The 24441-nt window shown below is 56.0% G+C and overlaps 1 protein-coding gene across 8 annotated transcripts; it reads left to right on the forward strand.

Moving 5' to 3' along the window:
* The first annotated feature begins 1251 nt into the window (after positions 1-1251).
* On the forward strand, positions 1252-23892 carry PODN (podocan). Of its 8 annotated transcripts, XM_074334734.2 has the most exons (12): positions 1284-1390; positions 5145-5210; positions 7727-8043; positions 9383-9476; positions 10800-10864; positions 12493-12602; positions 13731-13887; positions 14147-14262; positions 14825-15482; positions 19243-19391; positions 20264-20475; positions 22902-23892. In XM_074334734.2, exons 3-11 carry the CDS (start codon positions 7732-7734, stop codon positions 20442-20444), a joined length of 1842 nt encoding a protein of 613 aa, XP_074190835.1. In that variant the 5' UTR covers positions 1284-1390; positions 5145-5210; positions 7727-7731; the 3' UTR covers positions 20445-20475; positions 22902-23892. The 8 variants fall into 8 exon arrangements, with proteins under 8 accessions (XP_019598451.2, XP_019598453.2, XP_019598452.2 ...); XM_019742892.3 differs by lacking the exon at positions 5145-5210 and having other exon boundaries at positions 1252-1390; XM_019742894.3 differs by lacking the exon at positions 5145-5210 and having other exon boundaries at positions 1252-1390; positions 22906-23892.
* Positions 23893-24441: the final 549 nt, after the last annotated feature.

A 24441-nucleotide genomic window follows, 5' to 3' on the forward strand; every position in this document is an offset into this window, starting at 1 on the left:
CTTGCCTGCTCAAGTCACCTGCCTGTTTCCATCATGGAATGAACTTGGGCTGTGGGGAATGGTAAACCTGGCCATTTTACTTAGGTACTCAATCACTTATCCTTTCTAAGCCTGTCTCCTTACCAGTGAATGGGGGTAAATGCCATTCTTGCAGGATTGTGAAGATTAAAGAGTAATGCATGTGGTATATTCAGGATGCAGCAGCAGAAGGCAGTGAAAGGTCCTATTAGCCTATAAGGTTATATAAGCCATTCATTTATTCATTCATTCATTCATTCATTCATTCATTCATTCATTCATTCAGGGCCTTGGCAATTTAGGTTGAGCAAGTGGTTCCAAATTTGAGTTATTTCTTCTCCCTCTCTAGCGGGAGGGCGGCCGGATAAGGTAGCTGTGGGTACCCTGCCCACAGGCCAGAGCAGGTATGAGGGGAGAGCCTTGTTAGGCAGCAGAGGTGCCAAGTACCATCTAAACTCAGCCCCACCGCATTCAACCGCCAAAGCCCCTGGCGCCAAACAGTGTTGCTTCAGCTGCTAATAGTTAATGCTCCCTGACTTGGGAACGTTTTCAGCTCCTGGGAGCAACACGGTGCCACGAGGGCTCACTCCTCACCCCCGTCTTCCTGCGACTGGGATCCACATGCACCCTACTCCTAGGCCAATTTACCATCCTTCAAGGCTCACCGGGTTGTGGGCTCAGGGCCAACGTTGGGGTAGGGGTTGGGGAGGGCGGGGGACTTTTCCGGGAAGGGGCCCAGCAGGGTCTTGGCTGGCGGCCCTGTAAGCCACGGTCCAGGACCCCAGGGTGGGAGAGTGAACGGAAAGGTACTCGTGCTTGGAGCTGTTGCAAAATCCTCTGTCATGAGGAAAAAACTGAGCTCAGACACACTTGATAGAAGGGGCTCTCTCCACGGCCCTCCATTCAGGTGCTGGGGCCTAAAGGGGGTCCAGTTCTACTGCGGAAGGCTGGGAACTAGGAAGCGTTGCAGGCTAGACACCCCGCCTTTCCAGTCTCCTAGGGGTGGGGGCGTGGTACGGCAGCCCCGCCGGGGCCAAGAGGGGGAGAGGGGTCGGTGCAGCGGCTCAGCCTCCCAGGGAAGTGGGACCTGGCCAAGTCCAACGTGGGGAGGGGGCACGCCCTCCCCTACCCGCGCCTGTGAGGACCCTCCTCGCGTGTCCGGAGGAGGCCAGCGTCCAGCAGATGCACGCGGGTGGGGGTGGGGGGTGCGGGGGCGGGGGAGAGGCGGGGAGGAGAAAAGCCACAACAAAACTTGCGTAGCCGAGCGCACTGCTCGACTTGAATGGAAGGAGCCCGCGCCCGCCGAGCGCAGCGGAGACTCGGGAGGGCGCGTTTCGCCGGGGGGGCGCGGCGCGGCGCGGGGGCGCAGCAGGTACTGGGCGCGGGCGGCTGGTTGGGCCGAGGGGTCGGGGCTGAGCCAGGGCAGCGGACTCGGACTTCCCGCCTAGTGCGGACGGCCGAGCAGCTGCCCCGGGAGGGGCCGCCGCATCTTGCCCCTCAGTTGGAGCCCTGCACCGATGGCACGCCGGAGAGCTCACCCTCAGGGGTGCGACCCCCTCAGCGATCCGGACCTGGCAGGGGCCTTCCCTCCTCTCTGGCCAGGGGCTGGCCTCAGCCCCCGAGCCCCTCCCACTGCGCACATCTGGAAAGAATTTGAAGGCGAATGGGAGGGGGGGAAGTGGAAGGACGCCGGCGGGCGACGCGGAATGTGGGGGTCAGGTGGAACTGGGGAGGGGCGTGGACCCCTGTACCTAGAGCCCGGGCACAGATTATTTCCACGTCACTCATCCCAGCTGGTCCATACTTCTACCTCTTTACAGACAGAAAAACTGAGGCCTCGAGAGGGGCAGAGATCTGTCTCTAGGACGCGCGGACAGGTGAGGCAGAGCCCGCGCGTCCACGGAGCTGACCCAGCCCAATGCCGCGCACTCACTGAGCCAGAGCTCTCAGCTGCCGGCCTGGTGTCCATCTGTCAGTCTTCGCGACTGCCTCCCGGTTGGGACAGCTGGACTGAGGAGGGGGTCGGGGTGGGGCGACGCGGAGAGTGGGCAGAGGGGTCGGCGCCCTCCCGCTAAAGCGGCGGAAGCCCCGGATTGTAGATCCTTGAACTGTCAGCTTGGCCTGGGGCGGAGACCAGATTGCGGCGTTAGAATACCTGATGCGCAGTCAGGTGGAGGAGGTGGCGGCGCCGAGCTCCTGGCAGCCCCTGAGGCTGGGGGTGGGAGGCAAGAGAGGAGAAGGCACAAGCGTGCGAGCGGCGCTGACCGTCCCAGTCCAGGAGGCACAGAGTGATGCGCGTCCGGCGCTGGGAGTTCATTAGGGAACTTTAGGGGCCCACGCACTCCGAGCATCAGCCCTTGGACTTTGGCAGGCCAGGGAAAGTGAAGCTGTGGTCCACCGGCTCCAACAGGAACCAGTGGTGTGAACTGGGAGAACCCCTGGGTGGTCTTGTCCCCTCTTAGGGCCCAGACCCCACGCTACTCTAGCCTGGAGTGCAAGTTCAGAAATGTCAGATTCACATGAGTTTTCATGAGATCTGTGGGAGCATACTTTGTCCCTTTCATATGAATCTTGGCTAGGGGTGACTAATAGTGGCACCTCTAGGCCTGGTACATAAGAGCTCTGACTATGACCTGCCTGGAACCCTTGCTGTCACCCTGTCACCAACACCTTAGCATCGTGGCTGATGCCCTTGGAGACGTGGACCTTCATCCCCTTTACCCTTCCTTAAGCACACCTTCCTCTTCCCCCACCCCACTTTGCTCATGCCCTTCCCCCTGCCTGGAGTGCCTTTCCTCCCTTTTGTCCACCTGGAGAATGTCTCCTCAGCTTCTGAAACCAGTTTAAGGCTCTGGGCAGGAGTCAGAAGACACAAATTCTAGTCCTGGCCTTGCCTTTAACATACTAATCTGTAAACAGAGGGAGTCAGACCAGATAATGTTGCAGATCTGTTCCAACTCTGCCTTTCACAAATTCATTCCTTCATTCAGCAAACATGTTCTGAGCAACCACTCCATGCCTGGGGAGTCAGCGAGACGAAGGATGCCGTGGGCAGGGGTGCAAAGGGAGCTCCGAGGAACTCCCTACCCCAGCCAAAGGGGCAGGAGTGGCTTCGCTGAGCAGGGGCATTTGAGTAGGAGTTTGCTGGGGGGATGGGTAGTGATGGGAGCTCCATGTGCTTGAGTTTCCTCATCTGCAAAATAGGAAGCCTAAGTCTTAGTCTTGGGATTTCTGTTAGAGTCTATAAGATGCAGTTGTTCTGGGTTCAGCACTGAGCAGGTGATCAGCGAGTATTTACTGAATTTGAATGGAGGAGAAAGATGGTGCTGGGAATGGAGGATCTGCCTCCTGATTTGGGCCTTCCTTCCCCTTCTTCTAGTCCTGTCTTAATCCCACACCAACCCTTCAGGTGTTGAGATTTGGTTCCCTGAAGTGGGCAGCGGTCCCAGGCACTTCCTCAGTAACAGTAACCTCACATGTGCATATCCCACTTGCTGGCTGCTAGCATCAGCTGGGCATGTTGTTTCATTTAATCCTCACGAGGAGCTCTCATCTCCATCGCCCAAACGAGTAAACAGAGGCTCAGAGAACTGACTCGCTGAGGCTCACACAGCAGTCAGGATGGGAACCCAGATATTTCCATGGCTAAAGCTCTCCAGCTGCCCCTCTTGCCGGGCATTTGCTTTCCCAAAGGTGTGAGTTGTTCTTCTCTAGGGGGACTCCTCACTCGTAATTTCCAGGGACCAGGGGTCTGCTCTGTCCTCTGTTCTTCCACACATACAGCTCCTACATGGCTGGGCACACAGAATGGGCCCTGGGGGATTATGTTGTTCCACATTCTTAGAACAACAATAGAAAAAGGAGACTCAGATGGGTCAGTGATGGGGCCAAGGTCACACAGCAAAGCAGGCGGTGGAGCTGCCCAGGATCCCAAGGTCCTGAGGGTGGCTGCTCAAGCTGGGAGGAGAAGGAGGTGGCACCGGGGTCACCTCTCTGAGCCCTGTGTGTTATTCCTCCTTCTCCCTTGAATCCAGCTCTTCCTCTCCATCCCTGCAGCCCAGCACCACCCTCCCTGCCCAGACCAGGCTTATTATCCCTTGCCTGCACCATAGCACAGCCTCCCAGAGCGCCTCACTGGTCCATAAACCTGCTTAAGCCAGACTCCTGCTCTTCAATAGGTCTTCATCTCCCCAAAGATAAGGGTCACTCTCCCTAACCTGGCTTTCAAGTCCCTTCCTCACCTGGACTGTGGCCACTGCCTACTTGCATCAAGCCCAGTCCCCAACCTCCACCAGACACTGTAGTGAGCTTTGTAGAGGTTATAACATGGGCTCTCTTGTCCCCAAGCCTTTGCACATGCTGACCCCTTGCATGTATCACCCTTTCTCTTTTGCCTGATACCGTAGTCATCCTTCATGGTTAGATTAAGGCATCACTTCTGGGAAGCCTTCAGGCAAAGTTAGGCCTCCTCTGGTTTCCTTTGGACTGTAGCTTTCCTTTATCACACTCTGATGACACTGGGATTATAATACTCAATTCATACATAATGTCCAATAGAAATATGGTGTGAGCCACAAATGCAAGCCGCATATATAATGTAAAGTGTTCTAGAAGCCACATTAAAAAAAGTAAAAAGAAACAGGTAAAATTAGTTTTAATAATTCATTTAACTCAAAAGATCCAAAATACTATCATGTAATCAATATAAAATTAAATGAGATATTTTATGAGATATCACTAGTATAATAATGAGATACTTTACATTTCTTTTTTGTACTAAGTCTTTGAAATCCAAACACCATATTTTACACTTATAGTACCTCTCAATTTAGAATAGCCACATTTCAAGCGCTCAGTAGCCAGCCACAGGTGGCCACCGCATTGGACAGGCCAGATGTGATCTTCTTAAGGGCAAGAGCCCGACCTGAGTGGCCTATGTCCTCAGTGCCCAACTGTGCTTTGCATTAACCATAGCCCTGTGGTTAAGACCTGGGCTGGGAGCTCGGCTTTGCCATTTAATAGCTGTGTTATATTGGCCAATCCCGCTGGGCCTCAGCTCCCTCATCTATAAAGTAGTGATAACATTTTCAGTATAGATCATAATGTTAAAATAAATATTTTTACAGATACAGTTTACAGATATAAAACTGAAGGTGAAGGAGGAAAAATAGCTGGTCCAGTGAGTGCACAGGGTATGTACAAAGGATCCTTCTGCCTTGATTGAATTTGGGGTCTGGGCCCACATGCCCCCTCCCAGAGTGCGGACGTGCAGTGGGGTCAGACTAATGATGCTGATGGCTCCGGTGGCTGAAGTCTGTTGCGCTTGCTCGGGGTTATAATGTGCCATTGGAATGATGGTGTGTAGACTGCCTGAGGATTTATTGCCCATTTGCTCAGGGGATGGGGGCAGCAGGGTATGGTAGGGTGGGCATAGGGCCAGGGTGCTGCCAACTGATCCCCAGAACCCAGGACTATATGTGGCGGGCTCCCTGGTTCCCTACCAGGCCAGGGCTGAGGCCCGAGTCTGCTTAGGCCTAGAGGACCTGGAGGGTCAAGCAAGCCTGGCTACTGCCCCTCTTCTCTCTCCTCACACCTTTCCCTCTGGGGCCTTGTGCCCCTTCTATAGGGCTCATCCAGTCTGGGGACAGTGGTTATTATACTGGGGTCTGCTGCCCCCTCCAGACTGATAGCAGGGAACTTATGCATCGCACCTGTATCCCCCCATGAGGCCAGGGACAGATGGGGCCCCACCTCAGAGAGCTGGCGGAGCCAAGGAGTGAGGCAAAGTGGTATTTGAAATGCCGCAGCAGCCTCAGGGTAGCAGGAATTCCCAGGAGGCGAGAGTCTGCAAATCTTCTGGCAGGAGAGGGGTCTGCCAGAAGCAAGATCTAGAAACAAGCAGGATCTAGACAAGGGAAAGGGAAGAAGCAGGGGGTTTGGAGCGGGCCGTGGTGTGGCGGGGATATGAACAAGGCCCGCAGATCAGGTACTAGTGGTGGGAAGAGCTAACATTTCCTGAGCATTTCCTGCGTGCAGTTCATGACTCTCAGTTTCCCCATTAGGACAGCCCTGTTACCACCCCATGGATGGGTGAGGAAGCTGAGGTGTAGAGGGGGACGCCATTTGCCTAAAGCCTCACAGCTGATAAGAGCCGGGGCTGAGCTTGCAGCCCCGCTGTCATCTCAGCTTACCCAGCCCTCCCAGGCGCAGCATCTCGTCAGAACCTGCGAATGGCTCTGTGGGTTGTGCTTCCCAATCTAATGTCACCAGGCCTGGATGCTTGCCAGTAGCTGCGTTCAAATGATAGCTGCGCCTGTCACCTAATAGGTGCCAAGTGCTTTGGTCTGTTACCTTGAGGACTCCTCACAGAAGTGAGTGCAGATGTATTATCTGGAAGATGAGGAAACCAAGCCTTAGAGAGGACAGAGCTGCTAAGTGGTGGAAGGTGACTTGACTGGGGTCTGGGGGACTCCAGAGTCAGTGTACCTGAGCTACCACCTGTCATAACTTATTATACCCCAGAGATGTTTTCTGAGTGAGTTCCTGAAAAGAGAACTCCAGGGACCAGTCCAGAGCCAAGCCAGGTCCATGGGCTGCTGGGACTATGGAACCCCAATGTCTTCCTCAATGGCTTGAGGCCATCCCCTGTACCCCACTCCCTGCTGCCCCAGGGGACCATGCCAGGGAGTGGTCTGCAGGTGCCAGCGGTCATGTGAGCACAGCGGGCCCTGCTGCCGGCAGCAGAGAGTATAAACCCCAGGAACAAAACTTGGGAGGTCCTGGGGCAGCAGTAGCTCCCTTCACTGACGCCTACTCGGTTCCCGGCTCTGGGCTGGGCCTCCACCTAGACACAGAGAGTGGCTCATAGCCCTGTGTCGGAGAGAGACACCCTCACGTGTTCATGCCAACTCATGCCAAGCCCTGGGGGAAGGAGGATGGGGAGGTGGCGCTGGGGTCACCATTGGCACTGGGAGGTGGCACTGGAAGCTTTCCACAGTAAAGGAGAGCACTGGGGCATCTCAGAGTCTTTCCAGAGGATACAATGCTGGAGCTGGTTCTTGGAAAAGTTGTTGATTACACAAGAGAGGGGGACAGCATTCCAGGCAGAGGGAACAGCATAGGCAAAGGCCTGGAGGGAGGCACTACTAAATAGACCTGTGTAACTGGGGCAGGTAGGTGGGGGAGTTGGAAGAGAGGCAGGGCCAAGTCCTGAAGATCCTAGAACGGCAAGCTGAAGAGCTGGGATGCGCCCTGCTCGTGCTGGCCTACCATGGCTTGTGGAGGCTGGAGGAAGGACAAGACCTCCCAACACTGCCTGTGCCAGGGCAGCGAGAGCTTAGCAAAGTCCAGGCCAAGCCCTGCACGTCAGTTCTTCCTGGGCCTCAGCTTCCCCTTCTGTGAAGTGGGGGTACAGATTCCTTGGGGCCAGTCCTGATGAGGGTTGTGGGAGGTTTCAGATCCCTGCCCAAAGCCAGAGCTTCAGTTTACCCCCACCCCTCCAGAGGACAGCCCTGATGGCATGGCTGGTGAGGGGAGGGCGGCAGTCAGCAGGTCAATGCATGCTGAGGACAGGGTGCAGACTGGGCTATGCGTGGCGCCCAGGAGGGCCCCATTGTGACTTTTGCGGGCCCTAGCCTGATGCCTAACCATTAAGTCAGGCTAAGTCAGCCCAGGTGCCAAGGTGGGTCTCACCCCATCCCTCCTGCAGACACCATGGCCCGGAGTAAAGCGCTGCTGCTCCTGCTGCTGTTGCCATCACAGCTGCAGCTGGGACCGGTGCTCGCGGTTAGGGCGCCTGTGTTTGGCCGAAATGGCGCCCACAGCCTGAGCCCTGAAGAGAATGAATTTGTGGAGGAGGAGCCTGTGCTGGTCCTGAGCCCTGAGCAGCCGGAGCCCGGCCCGGCCACCATCAACTGCCCCCGAGACTGTGCCTGCTCCCAGGAGGGTGTCGTGGACTGTGGTGGCATTGACCTGCGCGAGTTCCCAGGGGACCTGCCTGAGCACACCAACCACCTGTCCCTGCAGGTGAGGCCAGCCTTGCACCAACGGTCACAGGGGCTGCCCCACACTTGCAGCTCCTGTCCTAGAACCCCCACAGTCACAGCTTCCTGCTTACCCAGAACCCCCAGACATAGGGTACAGGTCAGGTCAGACAGGAGGATCTGACTCCACCAGGAGGCGTTCCCACTCTGATTATTGTCCTGGTCACTGAGCACCACGATATAATCTGCGTTGTTTCACTGGCGCAGCCTGGGTTGAGGCCCATAAGCTAACTCAGTCCCTGTCTGAAAACAGACACAGACCGGCCTAGCAACTAACCATCTGAATAGATAGTCAGGGCACCTCAGACACCATGACAGGCCAGGAAAACATGAGCAAAATGGGCCCGATCGAGTGCTCTGGGGGCTCAGAGAACAGAGTGCTCTCCCCAGCTGAGGTACAGGAAGTGGGACACGCTGTTTCAGACGGGGACTCTGGGAACACTGGCTCACTCGTGATCACTCTGTGTGGCCTGTTAGCCCTGAGGGAGAGGAAGGTGCTGTTACACCTATTTCCAAAGGAGATCAGGTCCAGTGAAGGAAAGTGACTTGCCCACGGTCACACAGCCCCGGGGGTCTGGGCAGGCAGGTGGTGGGAGCCCAAGGCCAGGGTAGCCTAAGAGGGAAAGGGACAAGTTGACAATAGCACTTATTGTTGGTTCATTCACTCACTCATCCATTCAGAGAATATCTCCTGAGTACCTGCTCTCCACCTTTGGTCCTGTGTGCAGAGCTGGGCACGTAGGGAGGACGCGGACATGCCCTGGCCTTGCGATGCTTACAGTCTGTGGGGGGAGGCAGAGACCTAAACAGGTAGCGATAACAGATGGAGCTAGAAGGACTAGTTGTGAGGCCTGGAGCAGCTGCTAATCCAGCTCTCAGTCCAAGCAAGGGAGGCTTCTGGAGGAGATGGTACCTAACCCAGGTTTTAAAGTGTTCCAAGGGGTATGGGGAACACACAGCTGAGAAACGGAATCAAACGTGGTTTCTGGCTTAGGGTGGAAAGAATGGGCTGGGGACACTTGACCATAAGTTGGACATGCAGGGAGCAGGTCTGGAGGGGAAATGGCACTCCGTTTGCACTGCCTGTGGACTCTGTGTGTGTGGGCTCTTAGAAGGTGGAACCCCCAGGTCTGCTGTGGTCATGACTGGGCCAACCCAGATGTGGGCCTTGCCTAGAGCCAGCACCCAGGGTCTGTGTACTACAGGGGAGAAGTCCAAAGGGGGTGTCCAACAGAGGGAATGGTTCCTGGGACTCGGGCTGAGGATGGGGGCGGGCCTACCCCCCATGCTGCCTCCTCACCGCGCTCTCCCTCCATCCCCAGAACAACCAGCTGGAGAAGATCTACCCCCAGGAGCTCTCCAGGCTGCATCAGCTGGAGACTCTGAACCTTCAGAACAACCGCCTGACTTCCCGAGGTGAGGGATCACCCAGAGCCGGGGATGGGACCACCAGGCAGGGAATTCAGTGTCCCTGGGGAGAGCCTCCCCCCCCGTGGACCCCAGAATGTGGAAAAGAGCAAGTCTGGGCTGGGCTGGCAGTGGACACTGCCCCCCGTGATTGCCTAAAAGCCACCCGTGGGTGTCTCTGAGACCTGAGAGTTGGCTCAGGGGAGAAGCTTCAGAGACCTCTGTTGTAGATTCCTCAGTTCACAGAAGCTCTTTAGAATCAAAGGGTTGGAGAGTCCTCAAGTTTTAAAAAGTGATTTTTTTTCTGATGATGAAAGTAATTTTGATTATAGAAAAATTGGAAATACAGAAAGTAAAATAGAAAATAAAAACCGTCATAATTCTGCCACCTGGGAGTTCATTACTATTGACATTTTGGTATATTTCTATTTTTTAAAAAGCAGCTTTGCTGAGGTATAATTTGTATACTGTAAGATTTATCCAATTTAAAGGTACAATTTGATGAGTTTTAGTAATTTATACTGTTGTACAACCGTCATTACAATCCAATCCAGTCTTTTTCGTTTTTTTAATTCCCAGCTGAATTTATAGTATAGGTATTATAATGACTGTAAGTGCTTTGTTTTTCTCAGCAGTTAGTTCAGCAGCATTTCTCACGTTGCTAACTCTCCATGGCCGCCATTTTACATAGCAGCAATAGCAGGGTATTCCATGGAGGGATTCCACGGAGGGATTCCATGGAGGGATGGAGGGACATTTTATGTAACTGTTCCCTCTCATTACATAGTTGGGTGAGTCCCAGCATCTAAGGGTCTGGGAGCCCGGAACCGAGTGTCATAGGCCACCATCAGGACTGGAGAAGGGCCAGCCTGGCCAGGCTCCCAGTGACAGCCAAGTCCTGACACTAGATAGGGCAGGGGTGGGCCAGATGGTGGGATGCCTAAAGGCTGCAGCCTGGCCTTGCCATGGGGCCAGGTATGACCCTTTGGGGCTGTCCCCAGGAGAACATGCCTTCCTGGCAGGGAAGGGTGAGGCTGAGTCCTCTGTCCCATGGCCTGACCTTATGGGGACCCATTCACCAGGTGGCCCAGGTGACGGAACAGTCATCCCTTAGTGGACACTTCCCATCTGCTCCTCTGAGTGTGGGCCCCGTGAACAAGGGGCTGGGCAGGCATGTTGGGGCTGGCTGGGAAGGGAGCAGAGCCACACCTGCCTCAGGCAGTGGCCTCCCCAATCCTGGCAAGTGGGGTGGGCTTGGGGGGATTGGTACTAGTGTGCTCCCCTGTAGCGTCTCCTTCATCCAGGGCTCTGACCGATGCCTGTCCTTTGAAGGGCTCCCGGAGGAGGCATTTGAGCATCTGACCAACCTCAATTACCTGTACCTGGCCAATAACAAGGTGAGGGGCCTGCAGCAGGGTGGAGGTGTGCTGCCCCAGCCCCCTGGTATCGGGGGATGAGCTCAGGGGACTTTCACCAGGGCCTGTTCTGGGCTGGCCCCTGGGTCCCCATTGCTGCTCAGACATAGTCCAGATCCCACACCTTAACCCAGGGCATCAGAGTGGTCCGTGAAGACAGAGGTCAAGGCTTAGAGGAGTGGAGGGGAGCAGGCGCTTTCAGGGCTTCCTGGAGGAGATGGCATTTGAAGGGTCTTGAAGGGTAACAGGATTTCAGGCAGGGGTCCCAAGGCAGAGGGCACTACAGCAGAAGGAACAGCAAGTGAAAAGGCACAAACACACTCAACCTCACAATATTTACTTGGCATGCCCCAGGGCTCTGTTCTGGCCCCTTCATTCTGCACTCTCTGGAGATGACCCCGTCCCTCCCTGGAAGAGAGCATCTACATCGTGGCCACATCCAGTGGCATTCTCGTCTCTTCCACTCCTCCCACTTGAGTCTCAAAGATCTGCCTCACTCCTGGATGTCTCCCCTAAATGTTCAATGGACGTAGAACTAGTGCTTCCCACCCACAGTGCTCAATCCTCCTGCTGTCTCTCCATCTATGCAAAGGGCATCTCCAATCGTTTAGAGCATCGCTGGTCTGAGGGCAAACCCAGGAGTGCTTCGCTCGCCACATCCGGTCCCACTGCAAGCCCTCAAGCCCCGGGCAGAGGTCCACCATCCCACACCTGGGTGCCCCTGCCTCCTCATTTGCTGCCCCTTCTTCTCAGAACATCCAGAGTGACCTTTAAAAATCATGCCCCACTTCTCCCCTACATCCCCGCTCCTTGCTTAAAACCATCCAATGGCTTTGCCTTCGGTCCAGAATGGAAGCCACACTTCTCCCTGTGTCCTGCAGGCCTCTCTTAACTTGTTCCCCCGCTTGCTCCCTCTGGCTCCACTCCAGCCCCCACATCCCACAACCCCCCATGCCTGGCACACACTCACTACTCCTGCTGCCGTGGGTGCTCTCCCCTTAGGTGGCGTTTGTGATGCCATCATGCCTTAAGTGTCACCGGTTCCCTGAGCCCCTCACCCACTCATTCTCTGTCTTCAGCCTGTTGGAATTCCCTGCGTAACAGTGATCACTATCAGATACTTTTATTCCTTGTTTATTACTTTCTCCATGAGGATGTCAGCTTGGGTGGGGCAGGGGGGTACTTCTCTGTTTTGTTCCCCAGGACTTGCTCAGCGAGCTTCTGGAACCGTGCCTGGAATGTTGTAGACTCAGGCTTTACTGTTGAATGAATGAAGGGTGGACACTGTGGGCTGTGTCTGGGGAAGCAAGCACGCTCACTATGGCTGGACAGAGGGCCAGTGCTGGGGACCGGTGAGGGGAGAGACCAGGAGGACAGGCAGGGCAGGGGACAGACCCGGTGGGCTTTGAATGCAGAGCTCAGGGCTGTGGGAGCTACAGAAATTCTGTTTTTGTGTTATCAGGGAAGTGGGACCAGTTTCCATTTAAGAAAGATGACTGTGGTTACAGGGAGGAGACAAATCAAAGGGGCCCAGATGAGTAGGAAGCAGTGGCACTCAGCTGGCCTCTGCCCCTCCATTCGTCTTCCTACCCCAACTCTCCCCTTTCCAGCTGACCTTGGCACCCCGATTCCTGCCAAACACCCTGATCAGTGTGGACTTTGCTGCCAACTATCTCACCAAGATCTACGGGCTCACCTTTGGCCAGAAGCCAAACTTGAGGTCAGAGGTCAGAGGGGGATCCTGGGCTCAGGCTGGGGAAGGGGGAGGAGCTGAGGCAGAGCTGCCACCCTGAGTGAGGCAGGAGAGGACCCAGACTAGCTCTGGAGGCGGGCCATGCTATGCAGTGTGGGCACGATGCCCATGCTCAGGGCTGTGGTGAAGGACGCCCAGGGGCTGCAGGGGCACAGGCTCTGAAAGCTGAGGCCTAAAGGATGAAGAGAAATAGGTCCAGGAGGCGAGGACAGAGAGTGATGTCTGAAGGGCTGTGGGAGCTGGGTAACGGTGCTTTCTGCCTTCCCCAGCCCCTGGGGATAAAGCATCTTCCAACAGGCGGTGCTGTCCCTTGCTGAGAGCAGCTTTGGGAAGAGTGAGGCCCAAGTGTGTGAGCAGGGCAGAGTGGTGCTGGGGTGGGGCTGTGTACCCCTGGTGCCATTTCTGTCCTTGAATCTGTCACCTCACTCAATTCTTTCCATCTTCCCTTGAAGCCAGGGTTGCTGTGTGTGGTTCCATCCCACAGATGAGAAGGCTGAGGCCCAAGAGAGGCATACAGCAAGAAGGAGCTGTATTTTTTATGCATTGCTTTTGTTCCTTGTCTTCTCTCCTTCTACTATGTTAGCTCCATGAGGGCAGGGTCTTGGTTGTTTCCACTGCTACATCTCCAGAGTCTAGAACAGTCCTAACATGTAAGGGCACTCACTATATATTTGCTGAATGAATGAGGCGTCACCTCCTCTGAGCCAGGCCCTGCGCTGGGCATCAGGAGCACCCCCCATCTTCAGAAAGTCCCACAGAGCCAGCTGTGTGGGGTTGACAGGCAGGGACTCCAGGGCTGTGACAGTCGGGGAGTGACTGAGAACCTTGAAGGGTATGGAGGAGCACAGACGGGGGAGTCAAGAAATCCTAATTTTGCCACTAACTTGGTCCCCTCAGCTGTGTAGGTGGGTCCTTGGTCCCCTTCGCTGTATGGGGGAACTTGAGCGGGTGGGATCTGTGGTTCTTCAGAAGCGAAGAGGGTGTCCTGGGCCCCAGGACCAACCTGAACAAAGTTTGGAGGCTCACCAGGTGGGCTAGAGCTGGGGCTGGGGCAGGGGGAGCCTGGGTGGGTGAGGACTGTGCCTTGTCCCCCAGGTCTGTGTACCTGCACAACAACAAGCTGGCGGACGCTGGGCTGCCGGACAACATGTTCAATGGTTCTAGCAATGTCGAGATCCTCATCCTGTCCAGCAACTTCCTGCGCCACGTGCCCAAGCACCTGCCGCCCGCTCTCTACAAACTGCACCTCAAGGTTGGAGGGAGAGGGCAGGGAGGGGTACCCCCAGAGCAGGGACCCACATGGGCACAGTGGTGAGGCTGTGGAGCCTTGGGCACGTGTCAGATGGCACAGCGTCTGCTGCAGAGAAGCAGGCAGATGCCTGGGCACCTGGCCGTCAGCCACACACCTGGAGTCCTCTAAGCCGGGGCCCACTCCCTGTGGCTTCCACAGACCCCTCTTCATGCCCCTTGGCTATCCCTCACATTCCCTTTCCCACTGCCCCATCTCCCAGAACAACAAGCTGGAAAAGATCCCACCAGGTGCCTTCAGTGAGCTGAGCAACCTTCGGGAGCTGTACTTGCAGAACAACTACTTGACTGATGAAGGCCTAGACAATGAGACCTTCTGGTGAGCCCTTGCCTGAGCCTCAGGGGGACCAGGTGCCAGGGAAGCTCCTCCCAGGTCCCCCCAGGAAGCCATCTCACACACATCCCTCGCCCACCTGCCCTGGCCAGTTCCCTGGAGAAGGAACTTTGAGTCTCGTGCCTCTGCTGACATTTCCATGCCCGAGAACAAATGATGCGTATGGATAAGGCCTGCCAAAATTCCAGCGAGGCAAGGAAGCATTTGCAGAGGCTGGCTTCTTGGTACAAAATAGAAATTCAGGCATTCTTGGTGAAGGCAAACATATTTTCATTGTTTATAGGGCCCAGAGCAGCCACAAAAGGCCTTAAACAGTTGGTCTTCAAATAAACCCCTAGTGCCAGAACCATGCTAGAGCCTTCCCACATCAATATCGTTGAATAACCCAATGAGAGGCTTGGAGAGGAAAGAGGTCCCCCAGTCAGCACTGGAAGAGCTGGGATGATATAGAGGCAGGTCCCCTGCCACCTCCCTTGGGAATAATAGTGGAAACAAGCGCCATGTGGATTCCTGCCAAACGTCCTAATTTCCCTCCCCTACCCCCCAGGAAGCTCTCCAGCCTGGAGTACCTGGATCTGTCCAGCAACAACCTGTCTCGGGTCCCGGCGGGGCTGCCACGCAGCCTGGTGTTGCTGCACCTGGAGAAGAACGCTATCCGGAGCGTGGATGCGGACGTGTTGACCCCCATCCGCAGCCTCGAGTACCTGCTGCTGCACAGCAACCAGCTGCGAGCGCACGGCATCCACCCGCGGGCCTTCCAGGGCCTCAAGCGGCTGCACACGGTGCACCTGTACAACAACGCGCTGGAGCGCGTGCCCAGCAGCCTGCCCCGCCGCGTGCGCACCCTCATGATCCTGCACAACCAGATCACAGGCATCGGCCGCGACGACTTCGCCACCACCTACTTCCTGGAGGAGCTCAACCTCAGCTACAACCGCATCACGAGCCCGCAGGTGCACCGCGACGCCTTCCGCAAGCTGCGCCTGCTGCGCTCGCTGGATCTATCTGGCAACCGACTGCACACGCTGCCGGCGGGGCTGCCCCGCAACGTGCACGTGCTGAAGGTCAAGCGCAATGAGCTGGCCGCCCTGGCACGCGGGGCTCTGGCCGGCATGGCCCAGCTGCGTGAGCTCTACCTCACCGGCAACCGGCTGCGCAGCCGCGCTCTAGGCCCCCGCGCCTGGGCTGACCTCGCCCATCTGCAGGTAAGGGGCGGGGCGGGGCTATGCCCCTGTGGAGTGCTACGAGTGTGGCTACCGTGAGCCCACCCACCTGCTGGGCCCTGGTGAAGGGTGGGCAGGAGGGCTGGGCCATGAGGGAGGTACCTGCTGGGGAGGCTGGGCCTTAGGGTAGGGGGCTGGGCCATGTGGAGGGTGGCTGGCATAGGAGTGAGGGCAGAATACAGCTGGTATGGCCAGGCTGAGCTCGCCATCTGCAGGTACAGGCTTGAGGAGGGCTGTGGGTGTAAGGGGCGGTCATGGGTACAGGTAGGGGTTCCATGGTTCAGGAGGACTAGGGAGTAGGGCCAGTTCAGGTGGCAGGAGAGTCAAGCTCACCCAGTCAAAGGCACAGGAAGATGTGCCTAGAGAAGCCTGGGCTTGGGGGAGGGGAGGGCAGCAAGGACCATGATGTGGTCTGTGTAGGGCTGGAGGTGTCCTCTGGAGGCATTCTGGGGCTGGCCAGTGTGTGCAGCCGCTGTGGACATGGTCAGAGTCAGGCAGGATGTCTGGCCACATGAATAGAGTTTCTTACAATGAAAGGGGTATTCAGTGAGGGATTGAAAGGAACTTTATTAGAGAAACCTGGGAGACAGGGCGCAGGTGCTGCCAGGCCACTCTGCTGCCCTCCCAGGACCACCAGGGATCCTCAGGGCCTCTGCCTTCCTGTCCTCTCTGCCCTAGATGTCCTCAGGGCTTGCTCCTCCGTCTTTCTCGGGGATCTGCTCAAGTGTCACCTCCTTGGGAGGTCTTCCCTCACCGCCTACCACCTTCCTCTGCTTTGTTTATAACCCTCATCCCTTCCGGACATTAGGTCATCTGTTTGCTTGTTTGTTGCCTGCTCTTCCCACTAGAATAAAGGCAGGCATTTTAGTCTGTTGTGTTCACTGCTGGACTCAGGGCCCTGGCCTGGTAGGGGGAGCTCCTGGGGGGAGCTGTCAGGAGAGGGTATGTCTAAGTGTGTGTGTGTGTGTGTGTGTGTGTGTGTGGTTAGTGGGAGGGCAGGAGGTGAGGCAGAGCCCTGAGGGTGGAGCAGGGTAGAGTTGGGGGAGGCAGCTGGCTCTGCAGGAGCAGTGTTAGCTGGGGTCTCTCCTCACCCAGACTGCCCTGCTGAAAGCCAGACACAGGATCCAACCAGCTGTGCTAGTCCCTCTTGGGTACACCTCGGGAACCTGTTATCAAGGGACCCAAGCCCCACTGTCCTCTCCTCTACACCTGCTCCCCCTTCTGCACTTTCTAACTCACTGAAGAGGGCGACATCCACCCAGGTGCCCACGGAAAACCTGGAAGCTGCCCTTGACATCTCCTTTTCACACCGTCAGCCCTACAACACCCATTGTTACCGCACCCTGCCTGTTCTACCATCACCTCTCAGTCTGTCTACTTCTCTCCATCCCTGTTACCCTACCCCCAGACAAGCCACCCCCATTTCTTGCCAGCACCCTACCTTCCTAGGACGTCTCCACCCTTGTACTCCATATGCAATCAGAGGGTATTTTGAAAAATAACACATGCTCAGCTTATGCTCCTGCCCAGAACCCTTCCGTGGCTCCCCATTGCCCCTAGAACCCAAACTAGTATCCTTACCACAGCCTTCAAGGCCTGCTCCGCTCCTGCTCCCAGACGAGCTTCTTATTTTCACAGGTACACTGGGCTTTGCTCATACTGGGCCCTCTGCTGAAAGCACCTTTTCCACAAGGTGACACCTGCTCACTCATTCATTCCACCAGCCTTTATCGAGTCCCCACCATATGCAGACGCAGTTCTAGAACTGAGGACCTAGCAGGGAATAAGACGGTTGGAGGGTCACTGCCCTCTTGGATTATACCTAGGATTCAGCTTAGGTGTTACCTCCTCCAGAAGCCACCAATGATGGGCAGGTTAAACGCCTTCCTGGGCCTGGGTGAGTTCATTCAGGGATAAAGTGTCCCCTGTGGGGGATTCTTCCTCTCACTGTTGGATCTTTCTACAAGCAGCAGCTGCTCCGCTGCTTCAAAACCCCCACCTGTGCTGGCTGCCGTCAATACCCCTGACCTGAGACTATCAGGCTCCCACATCAGGGCCCCATTCGTCGGCTGTCATTGTCAGATTCTGTGTCCATCTCCCCTGCCAGCCTGGCTTCCTGAGGGTAGAGTCAGTGTCTTAGTGGATTCTATGTCCGTGGCTCAGAGGATGTGTGGAATGAATGAGGAAGTGCTGGAACTGTGCGGAGGGAACACAGTGGGGAACAGGGAGCCCTGTGGGGAGGGGAGGTGACATGGAGGCTCCCTATGGGGTGTGAAGCTTGTGCTTCCCTTGAATGTTGCATCTGTCTTCATGGCCCCCAGCTTCCTATTGTGAGTGGGACATGACTATCAAAGTTGCAGGCTGACACACACGTTTGTGTCTTTCTTTCCACAATGTCAGGCTTTGTTAGAAGAAAGCCATGGATCTAGTCCTACTGACTCGGTTTACCAAGGCATTAACCAGGGCTCCGGCCAGAAGATAGAAGATAGTCTCCAATAGTCTTAGTGGAGCAGTTTCACACAAGAGGGTCACACAGGTTTGTAAGCAATAGGGTTAGGCCAGGGAAACAGTCTTACGAAAGAAGGACGAGAGAGAGAGTCCAGTGTTCAGCGAGAGTCCCTACGCTGCTGGGGTGTGTAGTGTCGGGCGTCAGGCCAGGCTGGTGAGCCGGTCAGGAGGCGAGGCTTCAAGGGCTCCGTCGGGACGAGTGCAAATGCGGCTCTCAGCTCCTCAGCCGAGGCCTGAGCCATGAGCCGTCACAGGGCTCTGATTTTATGCTCAAGACTGGGTGCCGTGCCCCCATCTGCAGTCTGATAAAGTCATTCAGATGGTCCCACTCCACCCTGCGTCTGGAGTTATCTGGTTAGGGCGTTCACTGGGTACGCCTTTCCTGTGATGCTCTGGCCTGACTGTCCCTCTGTGACTGACGGAACTGTCCGAATTATTAGAGTCCGTTTTGTGTTCGTAATTAATGCTCTACGTACTTCCTGACCCTGAGCCCCAGCCTATCGGGGTGAGGAAAGGAGCTTAGAGATGATGGAATCCCACGCATAGCTGCACAGGTGTGTGTTGGGTGAGGGTGTGCTGACAGCCTGAGGGGCAGTGAGCTGGGTCCATGAATGTCCAGGTCTACTGCCTGCTGCAGGTTTGTTCAGCTCCCTGGGAAAACCACCCCATTTTCCTGGTCTCCCGCTTCCTATAGGCACGTGGTGAATCTGAGACTGATCAGCCCTGGGCCTGGCTGCCATGCCAGTCACTGTCTGTCTTGCACGCTTGCTTCTGGCCCCTGCCCATATGACCCCCAAGGTCTACAAATGAGCAGCCCCACCCATATGGTCCTTCAAACCCACCCTCCTCTGGGGCCAGTGTGGTAAGATTCCAAGACTGGAGGAACCCTGGCCCCTGCCCTTCTGATGGGAAGTGACAGCTGTGTTAAGGAGGAAGGACTGTGACATCCAGACATCCTGGCTGTGAAGCCAGGTGGGAAGGCAGAAGGAGCTGAGTAGGACAACGGCAATTAGAACAAGTGTTTGGAGTCAGGCGCAGCAGGTTCCAGCCTCGTACAGGCTGTGTGGTCTTGGCCAGATCTTTTAATCTCTTTGAGCCTCTGTTTCCCCATATGGAAAATAGGGATAGTTATAGACCCCACCTCACAGGGTTATGGTAAGATTTAGATACGTTGGGGAGTTGCAGGGGTCCTTGCAAGTTGTTAAGTGCTTTGACTTCCTGGTCACCCCTGCAGCTGCTGGATATTGCCGGGAATCAGCTCACGGAGATCCCCGAGGGGCTCCCCGAGTCACTTGAGTACCTGTACCTGCAGAACAACAAGATTAGCACTGTGCCTGCCAATGCCTTCGACTCCACACCCAATCTCAAGGGCATCTTTCTCAGGTAGGAGGTCCCCTGTGGCCCTGAAGATGACCCCCTGGGAGACTCAGAAAACTCTCTGAGTCTCAGAGAGCGTAGGTGATGATGTGTCCACAGCCAGCCAGGCTGTGCCTGGAACTCCTCAGATAGAGGACGGCAGATGTTCACGTCCTTACTGGGCTCTGGCAGTTTAGCATGATTCAGGGGACCCAGCTCCCCAAGGAGATGAGGAGCTTCCATACAGCAGAGCCATGGTGGGTCTTCCCGGTATCCCCACCTGCCACCCACTGAAATCAGAGAGAAGGAGACAGATCAGAGAAAGGCAGAATGCACACTCCCAGGGCCCAGAAGGCCCTAGGCTGGGTGACATTGGGGTAGAGTATGACCTATGCTTTGGTTTCTATTGGGGACTGAGGCACAGAGAGTTGAAGGGGCCTGTGATCAGAGCCCAGCCTCCGCCTTCCCACCACCTGTATGTCCCTGACCCAGCATGCCTCTGACCTTGCCTGTGTGCCTATTCACACCAGGCATTGGGGTGACCCCAAGCTGGCAGCTCAGGGGTCTCAGGCCTCGGGGTTAAATCCAGAGGGCAGCAATAGAAGTTACCCATGTCCGCAACTCTCAAATCGCAGTGAGAGCATATGCAGAGGAAGCCTTCTCCTGGCTTTATGGATGGATCAGTGACCCAGGGTCAGTGCCTATCCCTGCAAGGTGTAGCCACACCGGACAGCTTGGACCCCCATGATACACGGTGCCCCCCAGCCCCCTGCTGTTTGTGCTTGCTGCACCATCTTCCTGGAGAGCCTGTTCCCTCCCCTTTTCCTTCTGGGGTGTGTAAGTGCAGGGACTCTGAGGGTTGGGCTCCCGGCACTGACCCCACATGGGTTGCTATACAGGTTTAACAAGCTGGCCGTGGGTTCTGTGGTGGAAAGTGCCTTCCGGAAGCTGAAGCACCTGCAGGTCTTGGACATAGAAGGCAACTTTGAGTTTGGTGACGTTTCCAAAGACCGGGGCCAGTTGGAGGAGGAAGAGGACGATGAGGAGGAGGAAGATGAGGAGGACGAGGAAAGGCGATAGTGCCCAGGTGAACCGGATCTGACTGACAGAGGTGGGTGGTCTATATGGAGGCACATTCACCTCTCCTTACCAGCTTCCTGACCCAGTCTAGGGTCTTTCTGTCCATTCTTCCCCCTCTGTTCTTGCTTCATCATTCCTTTTGCAAACCTAGAAGAGGACTTGGTATGTGCCAGGCCCTGGGTAGGAGGTTGGGTAGAGCAGCAAGCCCACGGAGGCCAGCCTATGCTAAGGGATTCTCTCCAGGATGATGAGTGCCCTGAGGGGACATGCAGGGGGCTGGGATGGTGGAAGCAGGGCAGGCATCCATGCCAGTCCAAGCCAGAGATGATCGGGGTGCGAGGGGAGGATGCAGACAAGCAGATGGGCATAAAAAGGGTTGGGGGGCATGCTTAAGGGAGAGCGAGCCCTACTGGACATGGGCTGAGGGAGAGACAAGGTCCTGGTCCAAGCTTGGAATTCTGGGTGGATGAGAGAAAGAACAGGTTTGTTTAGGGGAATGTTGAGTTTGAGCGGCCTGGAAGACACTGGGGGAGCTGCCCAAGGATGGGGTGAATATATAGATCTGGGGTTCAGAAGTGAGGTCTGGGCTGGAGATGGGGACCTGGGCATTGTCAGCCTTGAAACAGTCACTGAGGCCGTAGGAGGCTGGAGGTGCTCACCCAGGGAGAATGAGAAGGCAGTGGGAGGGGAACCTGCAGAGGGGGTAAGATGGCGACTCTGGAGAGGGAGGTAGGAAAACTACAGACAGTACAAGACAGGGGGTGTTTACATATACATGTAGCACAAGCACCTGCAGTAGACATAGTGCACCAACACACATATACACTTGCTCACATATATATGTCTAAATATGCATACACACCTGAAACCACACGCTTGCAGAACACACACTACGCACATGCACACATTCACAGATGCAGAACATGTGCACACTTGCATGCATGTGAGTACATGTACACAGGTATCCCCTTGCACACGGGCCCTTATGTGCACACATGTGCACACACATGCACATATGTTATGTACACGTACGTGGTGTGCATACATGCACAGGCTTCTCCGGAAGTGAGGAGAATCAGCTTTGTCAGTGCTGCTGAGACCGATGGAGCTGAGCACTGCCAAGGGCCCTCGGCATTTGTCCACAAGGCATTTGTCACCCCTGAGCTGTGGGGAGCGGCCTCAGGGGCGATGGCAGTGGAGAATGGCTGGAAAGGAGTACTCGCCCAGGAAATTTGGCAGTGAAGAGATGAAAGAGATTGGTAGTGGGAAGCGGTGAGAAGTTCGGGCAGGGCTCAGTTCATGTCAGGCTTTTTTTAAGGAATAGAGCTGGTTTTTGAATGCTGATGGGGAAGGGGCCATGTGGAGGGAGGAGTTAAAGATATGAGAGGAGAGCGGGGCATAGTGATCCTGTTGAAACAGCCAGAGGAACTGGCTTTGCCAGGAGGGCGAGTGCTTTTTCCACTGTGGCAGGAGGCACAGAGGACAGAGTAGCTGCAGTCACACACAGGTTAGTGGCTTGATGGCTGGACATAAGGTCATGTCAGCCAGATGCCTTCAGCCTCTGTTTTCTCTGTGCAGCAGATGGGGGTAGGTGTGGAAAAGATGAACGGTTGGATCCATCTATGGCTGGGTTTCTGGCCAGATGTGTGGGACAGGAGGGCAAGGAACAAGGAAAGTGAGTGTATGGGCAAGCATCTGTGCAGTGGTGGCTCCGAGGCGTTAGGCTGGGAAGGAAAGGAGGTACAGATAGGAGGGGTGGGTAGGCAGGGCCCCTGGAGACAGATGTTAGAGGGGGGAATGGTTGGGTGGGTGAGCCCTACAGGCAGGAGAGGTTTGGTTGGAGGGATATCAGGGTGAGCCAAGCTGGGGGTCCCAGGGTCAGGGTGTGGCCCACTGGGCCACTGTTAGGATGTTGAATTGAAGTAGGGCCTGGGACAGAGAGGAGCCTAGGGGTGTGAGGACCCCATTCGTGGCCGACAGAGGGAGGTGGGAAGAAGAGTGTGCCTGGAGGCAGTTGTCCTTGCCTGGAGGGCAGTGCTTGTGAGTCACCTTCCTCTACTCCCGGGTCCAGGGCGATGAAGATGGAGCCCCTTCTCTCCAGGCATTGTCCTCAGGCAGAGCCCGGGGTCAGCAACAGGGGTGACAGGCCATTCAGTGAGGGCTTGATGGACCTCACAAGGGGGACAGCAGAACCCTGGGTGGGAGATAATCTGCCCCCTCTGGAGGACATTGCCAGGTCAGGTCAGTTGAGCGGGGTCCTGCGAGAGGCCCCGAGAGTGGCCCGTGGCACCCAAAGGCCCGGTCGTCCACAGCAGGCCTGCCCACATCGGCACGAGCACCTCCCAGTGGGCTCTCGCTGGCTCTGGGCTCCCAGGGCAAGCCCTCCTCCTGCACACAGTCACCTGTCCTCCCAGAGCACCATCAAGAGGGCCCCCTCTTCTGATCGACCTCTTCCAGGCAGGTCGTGGCTGCTGCGTCTACTGTTGCCTTCCTGACTCTCCCACGTGTTCTGCAGGATGATGGACCGCTGGACCCCTTTCTGTAGCACATGCCTGTGCCCTGTGAGCCCCCACTCTGTCACACTCACAAATACACCCCACACTGTACCCGTACCCCTCTGCCAACACAGGCCGAATAGTCTCCCATCCCACCCCTTCCTACAGTTCGTGCCACAGCCAGACATATGCAGATACCATGACACACCCATACACAGCCAGCTGCACATTGCCACCAAAGGATCCCACTCTCGCCCCACGCCCACCACCACTATCACTGCCTCTGAGTCACGCAGATTCGGGGAAGGGTCTGACCGCACTCTGGCATGCACAGGCTCCTACTTCCTCCTCCATGGACACAGACACACAGACACACACAGACACACACACACACACACACACACACACGTACGTCATGTGCAAATAGCCCTCCTCAGCCTATGCCACCCCAGCCAGAAGTGTCCAGAACAGCTCTCCGCCTGCCTGTCCATCTGTCCGTCCATCCTCTGGAGAAGACACAGTTATCTCCGAGCTCTCTGCGGCCAGGTGCCTGCTGCTCTATGGAACTCACAAAAGCTGGCTTTTGTTCCTTTCTCTGCCTTTGGGGACAGGAACCTCAGGACTGCTGCCCTGGCCCCTGCCAACACTGCCCTCCACCTGCTGGGGGAGTCACACTCCCTGCCAGGCCCTGGCTGGCCACAGGCACGTCTTGGATGGGCAAGCCCCACTGATGCCAGAGGAAAAGCCTGAGATTGCCAGGAGCTTTGGGCAGGAGTGAGGAGAAAGGGCCCGACTCCACTGATGAGACACCATTTTTATTCTTTGGGCCTTTGGGGAGTTCTGAGTATCTTTTTGTTTTTTGGTTTTTTTTAAGAAAAAGAATGATAAAGAACTCAAAGCTGATTTTTCTTGTTACAGAAAAACTAATATAAAAGCATTAGCCTTGTCTGGCAGCCCGTGCCCGTGTCCGTGTGTGCTTCCTGCCAGGTGCTGAGTGGGCGCCTGCCAGGGTGGGTAGGATACAAGCACCTCAGCCACTGTCCGGACCAGCAGGAGACAGTACAAAGCTGTTTGTAGGGCCCCCAAAGTAGTCCCACAGGCAGAGGTCCAGGGCCACAGGGTGTAATCACAGGTAAGGAAGCCTGGAGGCATATGCAGCCCTTCAGTGCGGGGGGGGTCAGCAGGTCGAGCCGGACCTCCACTCTGGGCCTGTGAGCTCACTGTGCACTCCCAGCAAAGGACCTGCCAGCTTTGGGCTGCTCAGGGCTCCCCTGTGTACTGTGGGCCTGTGTACTGAGTGGGCATTACTGATGGGGTCGGTCCCATAGAGGACAGCTGGGCTGTGAAGGGGACCGGAGCAGAGCTGACTGGGGGCCCAGGTCTCTGCAGGCCTGCCTAGGGAGGAGGTGACAGATATGCCCAGTGTGCCACAATCTTCGACAGGGCCAGAGCTGAGACAGGGGTTGCAGGCCTTAATAAAGGAAGGATACTCCCTCGGACCC

Source organism: Rhinolophus sinicus, chromosome 14 (genome assembly GCF_057876585.1).
Source record: "Rhinolophus sinicus isolate RSI-liver-muscle chromosome 14, RSI-T2T, whole genome shotgun sequence".
Classification (NCBI taxonomy): domain Eukaryota; kingdom Metazoa; phylum Chordata; class Mammalia; order Chiroptera; family Rhinolophidae; genus Rhinolophus; species Rhinolophus sinicus.